This window comes from Colossoma macropomum, unplaced genomic scaffold, assembly GCF_904425465.1.
Source record: "Colossoma macropomum unplaced genomic scaffold, Colossoma_macropomum, whole genome shotgun sequence".
NCBI lineage: Eukaryota > Metazoa > Chordata > Actinopteri > Characiformes > Serrasalmidae > Colossoma > Colossoma macropomum.
In genome coordinates, this window is record NW_023495965.1 from 96,980 (window position 1) to 113,105 (window position 16,126).

General features: G+C 37.1%; 1 protein-coding gene across 1 annotated transcript in view; it reads right to left on the reverse strand.

The window, feature by feature from the left end:
- Positions 1–620: 620 nt before the first annotated feature.
- Positions 621–16,126, reverse strand: part of aox5 (aldehyde oxidase 5) — a 43,070-nt gene continuing 27,564 nt past the window's right edge. The window contains exons 19-35 of the mRNA XM_036564293.1: positions 14,791–14,913; positions 14,583–14,679; positions 12,771–12,895; positions 11,624–11,757; positions 10,497–10,584; positions 10,322–10,408; positions 9,566–9,757; positions 7,513–7,743; positions 6,380–6,475; positions 5,999–6,127; positions 5,253–5,327; positions 4,548–4,600; positions 4,349–4,463; positions 3,254–3,319; positions 2,987–3,175; positions 1,674–1,841; positions 621–671 (exon numbers count right to left, since the gene is read on the reverse strand). Of these exons, the coding sequence (XP_036420186.1) occupies positions 621–671; positions 1,674–1,841; positions 2,987–3,175; positions 3,254–3,319; positions 4,349–4,463; positions 4,548–4,600; positions 5,253–5,327; positions 5,999–6,127; positions 6,380–6,475; positions 7,513–7,743; positions 9,566–9,757; positions 10,322–10,408; positions 10,497–10,584; positions 11,624–11,757; positions 12,771–12,895; positions 14,583–14,679; positions 14,791–14,913 (2,019 nt within the window). The remainder of the gene's footprint in view (positions 672–1,673; positions 1,842–2,986; positions 3,176–3,253; positions 3,320–4,348; positions 4,464–4,547; positions 4,601–5,252; positions 5,328–5,998; positions 6,128–6,379; positions 6,476–7,512; positions 7,744–9,565; positions 9,758–10,321; positions 10,409–10,496; positions 10,585–11,623; positions 11,758–12,770; positions 12,896–14,582; positions 14,680–14,790; positions 14,914–16,126) is intronic.

Here is a 16,126-nt window from a genome sequence, read left to right on the forward strand (position 1 = left end):
ATCACACGCACTTACTTTCTTTTAAATAAAATCCGTCAATGAGGAAACGTTATAGGTAGGAAATCTTCCCAAGATGAACTAAACCTTATTGCCCAATTTCATACATTTTCAAATGTATATGATATGCATTTTTTTCATATGAGGCCATGCGATACAAAAGAAGCAATAACAGAAAAAGGGGCCTTAAAGTCTAAGAAATGAAAACTTTCACAAGTGAAGAGACGAGAACAAAAACTTGCTTTGTTTTCGCCTCTTTTGGTGAAATTTCCCAGTTGGTTCATGTTAGTAAATCACTGCAGGTTGTTAATCTGCATAGTTTCTCCCCTTTTTTGCATCTGAACAATGTTGACCCTAAAATGCAGATTCATGAATGTTCATCATACTTTATCAAAGTACTGATTTAATATCTTGAAATATGGACTAAATTTCTCAGAAATTTGATTTAGTATCTTGAAATAATGAGCAATTTTCTCAAAATAATGACTCAGTATCTCAAAGTATATTTTCCAAAATAATAAGCAATCAGATCTGAAGAGTAAAATAATCTCAAAGTAATTATTACAAGATATTAAGTCATTATTAGTTAGGTGACCGTCCGAGAGGCCGGCGGAGTTTTTGGTTCACACGTTGATGGCCCAGGGTCTGCAGCGTCCACCCTCAGAGGAGGAAGCCTAAAGAAATAGAAGGAAACGAGGAAATGCACTTCTGTAATATACAGCATTTTTGCATTCTTTCCAAATTTTATATTATTTTTTTCATCACAAATCTGGGTGAACAGCAGAATCTTGTTGCATCATCTTCAGACATGGTCAGTGTCACAGATTTGCTTAGATTTTTAGAGAATAGTGACCAAGAAATATGCAAATTGAATATTTCTTCTTCATTTTGCTTCTTATAACTGTTTTGTTTTTTTTTTTGTTTTTTTTCAAAATTCTAAAATGTTCTGTTATTATTTTCCAGGTTTAAATGAAAATAATACCAGATTCTCAATGTGGTCTCAGACCTTTGGACCTTTCTATCTCTATATCACTGTTACTGTAACCTGTAAAATTTAAAGAATTGTAATTCTACCTGTGTGTGTAGGTGTGTGTATTACGATTGGTCCCCCTGAACAAATTCAAAAATGCCATTATTTGGTAAATTTTAGTGCGTAATTTCTATTTATTTGCTGATTTTACCATGCTGCAGGTACAATATAAGAAAAATGGTCAATCCTTTGCACGTGGCACATTTTGGGTTAACCCTGATCATATATAATATACCTATTAGACATGTTATTTCTTTCATTAGAAGGTCCATGTATAGTCCAGGACTAGGCTTAATCTCTATCTGGGAAACAAGCCTGGTTATGTTAATATGTTAAATTCAATAAATAAACAGTAACTCTGTAGAGGATGTGTTAAATTATTTACAACAATAACATGGAATTTGGTAAGGGGTGCCTAAATTGTTGCACTCCAAATAATTTTTATTACAGAATACATATATTTTTTCTTACTAATTAAAAACATAAGTGATGGCCCATGTAAGCTAATTATTCCTGTACTTCATCTCATTATTGTGTATAAGTAGAATAATATTTTGTGTTTCCACTGGATATTATACACCTACATTACTGAATCTTATTTATCTCTGTTTGTGTGTTGAAACAGTAAAAAGCAGTGAAAGCTCACCGCAGTGGTGAAGGTTTCCTGGCAGGCCATGTGTATTTTCTCAGCTGTAGCTGGAGAGGAGAGACTGAAGCTCTCGCTGAGGCCCCTCTCTCTCCGCGCCGCCGCGATCGCTTCTTTAATGGCGAAGAACACAGTGCAGCCGAAAAACACCGGGGGCTCACCGATTCCCTACAACAGGGAAAACAAACAAACAAACAAAAACAAACAAACAATATATATATATATATATATATATATGTCACAGAAAATTAAGAATATCAGCTTAGTTTTGTCCACTTCAACTCATCCATCCTTCTAATCTTAAAATAAGAGAGATTACTTTTTGCATAAATAAAGAGAAAGCCCAAGGAAAATAAGTGAAAAACGTATAAACTGATAAACAGCACTCAAAGCTTTCATCTTTGAGAGAGAGGAGAAAATCAAGCTGCTTCAGATCTGAAAAAGTGTAGAAAAAAGAGCAGCATTTGATGAAAGGAACAATGTGTCAAGCGTTAAGCATGGAGGTGGATCTATTATGCTTTGGGGTTGTGTGGCAGCCAGTGGCTCAGGTAAAACAGGTAACACTGCACAGGTATCAAGCCATATCAGTAAATTCTGGAAGACCAGAAACTGGGGCTGAAAAGAGACTTCTACAACAGGACAGTGATCCAAAACACCAAAACCTCCAAATCCACCATGAACTACTTCAAGAAATGTACGATTTTGGAACGGCCCTGATAGTTTATTGATTTTAACATCGCTGAAAATCTGTGGGTAGATCTTAAACATGTTGTGCATGTAAGACAACCCAGGAATATTACAGAACAAGAGGCGTTCTACTAAAACTAAGACTCCTAGCTGGCTATAAAAAAGTGTCTGCAGGCTGTGATTTCCGCCAAAGTTACTCCGAACTTTTGGACGTCTCAACAGGTTTTTCATTTGTTTTTCTATTTTTTAGGTTCATCTAATATAAAATAGGTGTGTGTTAAAAATTTCAGAAAAAATGCTGCAGAGGTTGTTTAGGTGTTTAATCCTTTTCACTTCAACAAAAAACAACACAGTATGTCATTCGGCCAAGGGTGCGCCAACTTTTGACAGAGAAGAAGAACATCTGCAAATCAAACAAAGAAGCTGAACAATGGACTGACCTCCCCAGAGTCCAGACCTCAACACCACTGAATGTGTTTGATTACTTCAGAAAATCATCAACCAGCTTCTAAGACTGAACTTTGGAGGTGTGTCTGCAGATTCTTTGAGGAGCTGAAAGTGAGGCTCCTTAACAGAATGGAAGCTGGAGTGAAGGTGAAGATTGACAGTGGTTGTGTTTGTGTTACCTTAGATGAGTAGATGGCGTGGGGGTTTCCTGCGTTGGTCAGCAGGTGCGTGTTGAGAATGTGCGGGACGTCGCTGAGGGCGGGGATCTTATAGTCTGAAGGTCCTCTGGTCCTCAGAGCTCCATCAGGAGAAAACTGCAGCTCCTCTATAGTGTAGAGCCCCAAACCCTGAACGAACCCTCCTTCAACCTGGACACCAATAGACTCGCACATTCAGCTCTACTGAGACACAAACACCAAATAAACCTGTCTGGGTACGATGCGTACCTGCCCGATGTCCAGCGCAGGATTTAGACTTCTGCCCACGTCCATAACAATGTCAGTCCTGATGTTCTGTAACACAGCAGGTTTACGTCGGTCATCAGTGAGAATGAATGGAAAACTGTAGTCATTCATTTATATTTGATTTATGTTTAATTTTTAATGGTATTTAGTTTCATTTAACCATGCAAGTCATTAAAAATATTTTTATTTGCAGTGGGCAGCAAAAAAATGGTACCTTGCAAAGTGAAATTCTATTATTTTATTTATATTATTTTAAATCTAGTCGATATATCTAATATTTCTCATCTTGAGATGTTGTACGCTTATTCTAAGATTATTTTTTCCAGACATTTTTAACTTGTTTTAAGTGATTTTATAAAGTGAAATGATCTCATTATGTTGGCAGATAATTTGGTTTGTTTTAAGCACATTTATTACAACAAGCAAAATTATCTGCCAGTGTAGTGAGATCATTTTACATGATACAATTACTTAAAACAAGAAAAAAATGCCTAGACATAAGTTAAACAATCTTATAATATTCTTACAATATTTCAACATAAGAAATATTACATATATTGACTAGATTTCATATAATTTTACTTGTCCAGATGTATTTTTTTTTACAATGAAGAAGCTACTTTATATAGAGGGACACAAAAGACGGAACAACGAAATAGCATCAAACAAAATTTGAACATGTTTGAAAATTTGAATATTCAAATATTCAAATACACCACAATCAAAAAATGTTGACAACATATAATAACAAAAACACCAAAATCAGAAAACTGTATTCTGTGTATGTCACACTGAAATGGTAAAATTGCCAAAATTACACTATTTAATATATTTTGTACATACAACAAAAATCTGCATTCATTCTGAAATTTGTCTTTAATACAAAATTTATAATAGTTATATTGGGCATTATCGTTATTATTATTATTATTATTATTATTATTTGTAGTAGTAGTAGTAGTAGTATATGAGTAGAAGTAGTATAGTAGCAGTAGTAATCATAGTAGAAGTAGTATAAGGCTAATGATTGTTTACAAAAAAAAATTCTAATTGTGACTGTAAAGGTTGTTACGGTACTTTATGATCTCCGGTTAGACAGTCTATTTCCACTTCAGAGCAGCAGGCCCCAAAGGTGAAGTAATAATACGCTGTTCCTTCACTCCTCTCCCAGTCCACACCGGTGTGAGGCCCCCTGATGGAGGAAGAGAGAATTACGGTAACTCTATAAAATCATTTCAGCCGTGATGATCAAATATTTATGATTTGAATGACCTACATGAAAAAGCCAGTAGCTGATAGGCTGATCTTCTGGCAGTACGCCTCCACCACCTGCGGCAGAAAAAGCAAAATAACTAACGAAATTGCTCATTAACTGATTAACTGCAGTTGCACTGCACTGAAATCAGCATCGGTTGAAAAACACTGCCATTGTATTGTATCCTAAAGAAGACCCCAAGTGTTCATCATGGTGCAATGCCAAGGTCACAGATTTAGTAAAAGTGTGTTTGAGTCGTGGCTAGAACGGTTTACCATGTCAGGTGTTCTGACCTCAGGAGAACCATGAACATGTGGACTTATTATAATAATGTTTATTTACTTGAATAAAATGTAAGTATAAACTCAAGTTGAAGGACAGAGGCTTTTACGGGTGTTTAAGTAGATGCCTGTTTAAGTTGAAATTAGTCTGAAAAGTCAGGCGGCGCAACCAGACAGCACAGTCAAATAATTGAAAAAGGAAATTTAAAAGATATAATAACATTTACTATATTTAAGATTAAAAAATGCACAGAGATATAAATGCAAATATATACGCAGATATAAAAATGCACGTTCTTTACACTGTAGTCTTTTATACTACTAGTGTAAACGTCCTGGTTCGGTCCAGTCTCTTGAACTAAGACCTTAGTTAAGGCTATAGTGTGCAGCATAGCTAAGTGATCAGAACCTTTTGATGCTTCTGGGATATTGGATCTGTGCTCACCAGCTTTTTCCAGGTGTATTCTGGGTTCTTCTTTTTGATTGGCTCCAGTCGACCCATCAGCTTCTCACATGCATTCTGCAGGACATGATAAAAATCTCAGAACATCACTAAAAAACATTGAGCCTCGTTCACCAACCGTTCTTACTAAGAAATTTCTTCTTAAAACCCACTTCCGCAGTTTTGACGAAGATTCTGACATTCTGTAAGAACAGAATCTTCACACACTCAAGAGCACAACGGTGAGAACAGTTCTGCGCTTTAAGAACACGTCATGAACCTGATGCAGACTTTTTCTTAGGACCTTTATCAAGAACACACTTAAGAACAAACTCAGGAGGATACTGGACAATGTGGCACAATGTAGACTACACTTTCACTGAAGCTGCTGGATTATTTTCCAAACATGACATGATTTAAATGACAGTGATGTTAATGCTGTGATAATATGATGCCAAAATACTTGAATTCAAGAAATAAATATGTTATGATTGTTTTATAAGAGTCAGTTCCCTTCATGCTGTGCAAAGGGTGAACATTTCATAATGAATGAACCTACAGAGATTTTGAAAAGCAGATCTTTCCAGTATTTAGTTTTCCAGTATCCAGTATGTATTTAGATTACAGTTCTGTTCAAAAGTCAAAGACCCTTAATTTATTTCTTTTCCATTCAATTTTTTGCCTTTTATTTTTACTCAGATACTTTTACTTGTGTAGGTATTATTTTTCACAGTGTATCTGTTGGTTACCTTCACAGCCATTCCCACAGCGTCGGTGCCAAACGAGGCAGCAGATGGCGCTGCGTTAGGAACATTACCAGTGCAGGTTTCTTTGACATGGATTGAGGACATGGGGACCTTCAGGATACGACTAGCGATCTGAAACACAACACACAGCACAAGTGTAAAGAGCTAAACCAACAAATCCTCAGTTTGGGTTTAAACTTAAGATCTGAGGATATAAATCCTGGTCAGAGGTTCTCAAACCAACTCCTGGACACCACCACTGTTCTGCTCCTATCTAGTCTAGGTAGATCTTTCATCTAGGTGCCTCCAGTCTAGGTAGATGTTTTGTGTAGGTTCATCGTCCACTCTAGATGTTTGAAAGTTACTGGATGTTGTGCTGCTGACCTGAATGGCCTTGGTGTTGATGCCCTGACCCATCTCAGTACCACCGTGAGAAACCAGCACTGAGCCGTCCTTGTAGATGTTCACTAACGCTGCCCCCTGAAAGAGAGAGAGAGAGAGAGAGAGAGAGAGAGAGAGAGGGAGCAATAAAGAGATTTAGAGAGAAACTGAGAGACACTCCAAACATTTCAGGAGTCCAACCCATTTAATGTGATGTGTAAGTGAACTGTACAGTAGCAAAAGTTTGGACACACCTACTTATTTCCATTATTAACTATTTTCTTGATGACACAAATAATTAAAGCACTGTAAATGCTTTTCAGATGATGCCTTAATAGTTAATAAATATATAATAGTTATATATGCATTACACTACACATATGCATTAAATTGTAGAAATCCAACCTATTAATTCTAAATTAGTAACGGTTTAGTTATTTGATTCTCAGAACTCCAAAATATGTTACCGTTTTTCATAAATGTTTTAATGTGATTTAAGTCTTATCATTTATGTATCTTTATAAATTCATTATAAAGTCATAACTTTAAAATAGGGCCCAGTTTGATGATTATTAATGTTTAAATGAGTAAATGAGTACTTTTTGCTATTAATAAAATGCCTAATATTGTATATATTGTATATAAGCCCAATAATATGTGAGTTGTGAATATTAAATAACTAAATTATTAGTTTTCTACATTTCAAAATAATTCTTGGAACTGATTTATTTGTATCTCACTAAGTAAATGGCTAATCAGTCAAATGATTTATTGATAAATTATGATATTATATAATTATTATCAATCATTAACATGTTATTAGATCATTTATTTGGACTATTCTCTGAGTTTAAGAATAAGCAAAGACTAAACAATGAAATAACAAACACAGCCTAAGCTTTAGCCCTATAATTGCAAGTTCAAACCCCAGCGATGCCACAGCCATCCGTAAGCAGGAGTCCAGGGGATTATAATTTTCCTCTCTCTCTCTCTCTCTCTCTCTCTCTCTCTCTCTCTCCCTCTCTCTCTTTCTCTCTTTCATCTGCCTTGGGAGAAATTAGTTAGCACACAAGCAGTTTCCAGTGCTTCATAAGAGGACTTTAATATTGTAACTGTGGCCGAACGGCTTTACACACCTGGTTGTAGAAGCCCTTTGAGAAGCCGATTCCGAACTTGAGCGGGACGATGGACATTCCTCTCTTCCTCCAGCGGTTGGAGGAGTTGAACCGCTGGACGGCGAGGAGACGCTCCTCGTAGTCCGATTTCTCCAAACACTCGCTCCAGCAGCGCAGCATGTCTGTGGGGCTGAAGAGCTGCCGGTGGTGGGTGAGGCTGCTCTCACCCTGATACATGTTCACCTCCCTCACCTGCACAGGGAGGAATAAACAGCCATTCCAAGTGCTGAAGTGATGGGTCAGAACGATTATGGGTCACTGTGGATATACAGTCCTGTTTATCTGCTTCCAGAAGTGGAGAAGACCCCCACTTTCATCATTGGCCCTCCCAAAATGACCTCTTAAATTGATTATGAATGAATGAGACCATAACACGTTCCAAGTTCCATTTCTGACCAATCAAAATCCCAGTTGGACCAGTAACTATGACTGGACGTGAGGCCAAAAACACATAGCCATAGTTTTCAATGCTGAATCTATGAGTCCGGAATTACACGCTTAAAAATATTGAACTGTATGCGTGCTTAATTGGCTCTTTGCATGGTGAAATGGTTCTTCAGACTGACTGAGAATGTGCTGTATTCTAAAGGTCCTATGTAGAACCTTTTTGAAAATGGTTCTTTCTAGCAGCAAAAAGCATTCTGCTATTGTTACAAGCCTTTTTGGTGCTAGAACCATATACAACACATTCTCCATCAATCTGAAGAACCATTTAACCATGCAAAGAGCCATTTAAGCTAAATGGTTCTAAGTACAGGTCATGCTTCTAAATAGAACCATTGTCTTTACCAAAGAACCCTTGAAGAGCCATCTTTGCTAAGTGTACAGCAGTGACACTGTAGTTTGATTTAAGCATAAATTGGTAGCTGAGCACACAATATAGCATTACACTGTAAAATTTCTGGCAGCAGAAATTTTTACAGTAAAGTACTGTAAAATATTTACAGTAGTAATCTGTAAATATTTCATGGTATTTTACCGCATATTTGTTTTACAATTATGTACCAATAAATTACTGTAAATTTCACAGTAAATACAGTGTCAGACTTCCCGCTATGCATTGTTTTGACTGGTATGTGACTATAAAACAGTGCATCGCTCTAAATGACAATGTTTTACAGTATGACACAAAATAAACCCAACATTTTACTGTAAAAAATATAATTTTTTACAATGAATACAGTAACTATGTTATGCAAATCTGAACATGGCCCAATCACCAACCTGCTCATTAACGACAGAGGTGTGAATGGCAGTTAGTTTGGTTAAAGTTATAAGTTATTAGGTTAAAGGTTTTATATATATATAGGTTATATTACAAGGGTATATAAGGTTATATTATAAGAGTGTATTATTAGTTTATAAGGGTACATAAGGATATATTATAAGGTTATAAGGGTACATAATTTATATTATAAGGTTATACTATAAGGTTATAAGGGTGCATAAAGTGATATATAAGGTTATATTAAAAGGTTATAATGGTACATTAGGTTATATTTTAAGGTTATAAGGGTATATAAGGGTTAAATTATGTATGGTTATATTCTAACGTTATAAGGTTATATTATAAGGTTATAAGGGTATATAAAGTTATATATATGGTTATATTAAGTTATATTGGTTATATTAAGTTATTAGGTTAAAGTTATTGGTCATTAGTGCTCCTGTGTGCAATGAAATAGATGCTGGTTGCTAATCGGTGGGGTATGCTAATGCTAATTGGTGGGTTATAAACTCTTATTAATTGTTAGCTACATTAGCCTGTAGCTCCAGTGCTAAAACTAAAGGAGCAACTTCAGACACGAAACATATCTTGGCTGACTGACCACATTTGGGGCAAAACATTACCTTAATCAGTTTTCAGAGTTACTTTAAGACGGGCTGTAATTCAGTTCTGCCTTTGTTCACTGCTGTCAATAATGACTGACATCCAAAAACACAGCTCTTTATGAAACAGTAAGAAGTGTATTAACCACAGTAAACAGCCTTCTCTTGTTGTCCTCAGTCTCACCTGGTGTGCAGGTAAGCCACATTTAGCCGCCACCTCGTGCAGAACGCTCTCGATGATGGTGAGCCCCTGGGGGCCGCCGAAGCCTCTGAAGGCCGTGTAGGAGGGCAGAAACGTCCGGCACACGAAACCACGGCCGCGCAGGTGAGGGATTTTATAGCCGTTGTCCATGTGAAGAAGAGCTTTTTCCATGATCTGAAAGTACAGAACACACTGAGCTACAGACGTGTAAGTAAAATAAAACTGGCAGAAACTGCACCCTGCTTCGTCCTAAAGGCTCGTAGAAGTTACAGTTATCTCCAGTGATCACGGAGTCATGCTGTAATTTTACATGAATAATATCTCATAGTTCATAGAAACACTGGAGAGTTTGTGTGGAAAGTGCAGATTCTAAATGTTTAACAGATACCAGTTTAGTGTTTGTAAGTAGAAGAGGAGACATTTTATTATGGTGTGAATTTGTGAATATTGTTGTGTGTAAAGTCCTGTTTGGCAGAAATATTTGCTTGATAGTTTTGCAAAGTCTTTGTTTTTGTCAATTTTTGTTGTCTGAACAAACAGAAAGTAGTCAGAACCTGTCGAAACAGAACATATATTTACTGAATTATTTCATTATTTGTGATTATGGAATGGTACAATAAATAAAAAACAAGATAACTGTACGCAACTAGAGGTTTAGACATTATTTTTAGAGTTGAATTTTTGGTATTCGATTGCAAATGAGACTCTCAATGTTGTAAAAAAAATTTGCAGACTCACGAATGAGGACTCGTCCAGTGTGCAGCCCCCGTTGCTGTAGTAGGTTATATCAGCAGCCAGAATAGTGCCATCATTCATATAACCAACCTGAGAAAACAGGAAAACACGCTTCAGTGTTATAAAACCACTCAGGAGGCAAAGTTCTGAACCTAACTGTACGACAGGTCCTCAGTACCTTATACTTCCCCAGGAAGGGGTGTCTCCCGCTGGTGATCAGCATATCGTCCCCGCGCTCTAAAACACAGCGCACCGCACGGCCCGTCCTGCAGGGTGGACGGATACGGTCAGCCAGTGTTTACATACACACAGCAGGACAGTAAGCCTTATGTTCACAGACTCCAAACTATACAAATCGGAGACACCCTTAAAGTACAGTTTTATAGTATATTATAGTACATTTATAGAGGACATTACAGTACAGTTCTGTGGTACATTTCTATAGTGGGTCATAGTACTTTTCTATAGTATATTATACTGCATTTCTATTGTATATTATACTGCATTTCTATGCTACATTATAGTCCATTTCTATAATACATTATATTAGAGTTCATTAGTTTAAATTATAGTTATTATAGTTAATTCCTGTAACACATTTACAATATTTTTATTGTACATTATAGTAAATGTCTATAGTAACATCTCTATGGTACCTTACTACATGTCTATACTACATTATAGTACTTTTCTATACTACATTATAGTACTTTTCTACAGTATATTATACTACATTTCTATAGTAAATTCCAACACATTACAGTACATTTCTATAGTACATTATACTACATTCCTGTAGTACATTGCTACACTACACTGCAGTACATTTCTATAGTACATTATACTACATTACAGTACATTTTTATAGTACATTATATTAGAGTTCTATAGTGTTAATTATAGCTAACAGTTATTATTGTTAATTTCTGTAGTACATTTACAATATGTATATTGTATTATATTAAAGTACATTTCTATAGTACATTATTATATGTTTTTACAGTATATTACAGTGCATTATACCATTATATAATACATTATAGCACATTTCTTTAGTATTTTTCTTTAAAACATTATACTACATTTCTATAGTACATTTCTACAGTACATTATAGTGCTGTTACAATACACTGAATCAATGTTATTGATGTTAATGGAGAAAACTGTATTAGACTAGATTAACTGTATCCCAGCCTTAGGATGTGCATCCACTCCCGCCTCCACACAACGGTCGCCAATCTTAGCTAATGTAACAAAACAAAGACCACTGTTCTAAGGCGTGTGTCTTATAGTGGTCAGTCCTGCCTGTAAGCAGCAGTGGCAGTGATGGCGGACAATGAGGCGATCTTCATCACTTTCCCTCCAAATCCTCCACCCAGCCTCTTCACATGGCAGGTGATCTTGTTGGACTCGACCCCCAGAGTCAACCCCACCACCTCCTAGTGGAGGAAGACGGAAGTGTTATTTGAATCTAAGACACAATAATGGATACAATTAAGTACATTTGAGGTTAATGTAGATGCCTTTAAATATCTGTTCATTCCTTCTGTTTTCAATGCACTTCATACAGCAGATTATTTTCACTTTAATGAAAATCCATAAGATGATAAACACTTGCTGGTCGCCTACCTTATACAGTCAGATGCAAGAGTTTACACCCCCCCGATCAAATAACATCAGTATGATGTTGATTTTGAGATCATTTGAGGTCTAAACATCGAGCCGGACCTTCTTTTAGAGTCTCTGTGTGACGTAAATATGTAAAGACGTACGATGTGTGTGTGAAAAACTCAACGCCTCTGACTTTTAAATGATTATTTCAGGCTTTCACACTCACCATATTTTAGCCTGTTTTTATTCTCTTCACTCAGTAATGACCCTTTTTTAACATTTAACCAAAAATTTTAGCAGTACTGCTTTAAATATGCCATTTTTTCTGCAAATTTATTGCAAAATCTCTATATATTTGCTGAGAAAAACATCAAAAATAAAATGTCTTAACTTTTGCACAAGACATTTTATATTTTATATTCTTTTCTAATATTAACTTATTTTCACTTAAAAAGCAACAAATTTCAAACTTTTGCATTTGACTATAGGTCCACTACAGTCCACTATAGGGACACTATGCAGTTACAGACTGTAGCTCATCCGTTGCCAGTTTCTGACCACAGGACTGCTGTTGCCCAGACATTATTTGGGTGGTGGTCCATTCTCAGCCCATGGTAGTGTGTGTGGTGCTGGTACAAGTGTATCAGACACAGGAGTTTTCACACACATTAGCCAGGTTGAGACCCAAAAATGTCATCAAGAGCGACTCAGTGGTCAGAAACTGACCGAAGGATTAGAGGATGGTTAACCATGAATAATGTAAATCTCTAACTGTGCACCAGCAAGGTAGAGCTACGAGGGAGGTGTTTCTGATGAAGTGGCCACGCTATCAGTGTCTGACCTGAGTGTAGGCTGCATGCTGCGTGGCTACATATAGCTCCATCTCTCCTGCTTCCCCCCTCGGCACGGCGATCACCCCCTGCGTCTCCATGTAGAAATGCTCCTGACCCCCCATATACAGCTCGCCTGGAACAGTGGACAGTATCACGGTCAGAGAAACAGCTTCATCTTCAGGGTCTTCAGCTGACACTAGGACACCAGGGTCCCCTGGTCAAATTCCACACCCTCTACAGAGAACACATATCAGCACGTTTTAATTCCTAATTACTGTTTATTTGCTGAATGTAACATATTGGAAAAAATAAAACACGCTGTGCAAAAGTGCACTTTAAATTTAAAAATAGAAATTGTGCACTAGAGTTTACAGAAAAATGTCATTTTTAAGTGAGTTCTCTGTGGAGGACGTGTCAACTTTATTTCATGTATAAAATCAACAAAGGATGTAATTTTGACCCGAGATGTTTAAACTTTTGCATACAACTGTGTACACAGTGAAAAATTACATACTGGCAAGTAAAATCATCGTAAATGTAGAAATACTTAAATACTATTAGATCTAATTATATTCTATTAATTTTCCTTGTTTAAAGTTATTTTATCAAGACATATGATCTCATTCTATTGGCAAAAAATCTAACGCTTTTAAGCATTACTTCTTGAAAGAAGCAAATGGAATGAGAAAAAAAAATCACTAGATAAAATTCTGTAAAACAAGAACAAAAACATCTAGATATAGTTTAAGTAATTGTATTGATGTTATTATGTTAGACTAGATTTAAAATTGTCCAAAATATTGTTTTTTTTTGCAGTGTAAAGACAAGACAAAGGACAAAGCTTCCCACACTTTGTTGGTTTCTACTTTTCTTATTTTGTTTATCCTAATTGTCTTAAGTTTCTTATTTTTATACAATCTTAATTCAAATATATAATATATAAAATATATTTTTCTGTTTTTCTTATTTCTTGGTTTTCATCAGTGAAATCATTAAAATTCTAAGTAATATAAAACAAGAAACTTCAAACCAATATAAGCAGTATTTTCACCAATATAGATAAGTCTGTGGAGCCACAGTATTAGCCAGTTTTATCGTGTAACTGATATATCAGTCAGGTAGGACTAGGTCACCTAGTCTACTGTATATTTCTTTGGTCTGGTTCCTCTCAGTGGTTCTTCCTCACTGTCATGCCTCCTGCCAAAGACGCCTCCTCTGTCTGTTCCCTTTCCCCTGCAGAATCACTTGAGTCCATGGACTGTCTAGAGGACTCCAACTCCCATGAGTCAGTGGGAGATCACCTGACTCTCCACCTATCGCCATCTACCAATGAACATTCACTCCAGCGCTCCTCTTCACCGGAATTCTAAGTTGTCACACCTGTTTGTCATTTCCTTTCATTAGGTAGTTCTTCTCAGTGGTTCTTCCTCATGCTTATAGGGAGTTCCTCCTTTTGAGTCTTGGTTCCTCTCAGTGGTTCTTCTTCATGCTTTTAGGGAGTTCCTCCTTTTGAGTCTTGGTTCCTCTCAGTGGTTCTTCTTCATGCTTTTAGGGAGTTCCTCCTTTTGAGTCTTGGTTCCTCTCAGTGGTTCTTCTTCATGCTTTTAGGGAGTTCCTCCTTATGAGTCTTGGTTCCTCTCATTGGTTCTTCCTCATGCTTTCAGGGAGTTCTGTCTTGAGTCTTGGTTCGTCTCAGTGGAACCACTGCACCCACATACCTGGACAAACTTCTTTGGGACAATGTCTCTTCTAGAAAGATCCACACAAATAACACCAAACTGAATTAAATTCAGGTAATCAAGTGTGCCGTCTGAAAGTACCCTCCAGAATGTGGTCTGATCTCTCAAAGCCTTCCTCCACGTTTCCCCTCTCCAACTTCCTCTTTGGTTCAAAGAACGACTGGTGTTCTATGGCTTCCTGCATCAAACAACAACAAATCTGCTCAGTGCAGTAACGTACTGGATGTGCCCCATATTTCATAACATGCCTGAATGTTTCTATGAAATATGTAATGACAGTACAGTGTACCTCTATGGTAAAGAAGACAGGCAGGACGTCCTCATACGTTACAATGACCAGCCGCAATGCTCTCTTCGCTAGTTCTCTGCTTTCAGCTACGATGGCTCCAATAATCTGACCCACACAGATCACCTAGATCATATCAGAAATAATTACTGTTGCAGTCTTTCTTATTTATTTCTACTTATTTCATTTCAAATGAAGTGACATGCATTATATAGCCATGATTAAAAACACACTCCATCCCAATCATGGTAAAAAGCATTAAGAATTACAGATTGTTTTGCCAAATTTGTGTAGTAGATGCAAATGAAGGCATGTGTTTGTTAAATCCCTGACTTTTTGTTGGAGTAGTTAAAAAGCTCTGATAGTTACACTCATCCAAACACTTTATTAGGAACACTTGTACACCTACTTGCTCATGCCATTATCTACTCAGCCAATCATGTGGCAGCAGTGCAAGTGCATACAATCATGGAGATATGGGCAGCAGCTTCAGGTAACGTCCACATCAATCATCAGAATGGGGGAAAATGTGGCCTTGGCATGATTGTTGGTGCCAGACGAGCTGGTTTGAGTGTTTCTGTAACTGCTGATCTCCTGGGATTTTCCCACTCAGCATCTCTAGAGTTACTCAAAATGTACCAATAAAGAAAAAACATTCAATGAGAGGCAGCTCTGCGGACAGAAATGCCTTGTTAATGAGAGAGGTCAGTGGAGAATGGCCAGACTGATTCCACCTGACAGAAAGGCTACAGTAACTCAGATAACCACTCCGTACAAAAGCATCTCAGAATGCACAATACATTGAACCTTGAGGTGGATGGGCTACAACAGCAGAAGACCACATCGGGTTCCACTTCTGTCAGCCAAGAACAGAAAGCTGAGGCTGCAGTGGACACAGGTTCACCAAAAATGGACAACTGAAGACTGGAAAAATGTAGACTGGTCTGATGAATCTTGATTTCTGCTGAGGCTCACAGATAGTGACACAGTAGGGTCACAATTTGGCACCAGCATGGATTGTGTCAGCAGTCCAGGCTGGTGGAGGTGGTGTACTGGGATGGGAACTGTTTTCTCAGCCTGTTATTACTGATCACAGCTTTCTTATTTGTGTATTGTTGCTGACCATGTTCATCCCTTCATGGCAACAATTTATCATCTTCGAATGGCTACTTCCAGCATGATAATGTACCACATCATAAAGCAAAAGTCATCTCAAACGTGTTTCATGAACATGACTGAGCTAATTGATCTTGTGTAGCGAACACTGGCTGAAACTTTACCCCCAAGCTGAGTGTTTCTAATGTATCAACAACCCAAAAGTTAAGGGCATTTTGGCTCC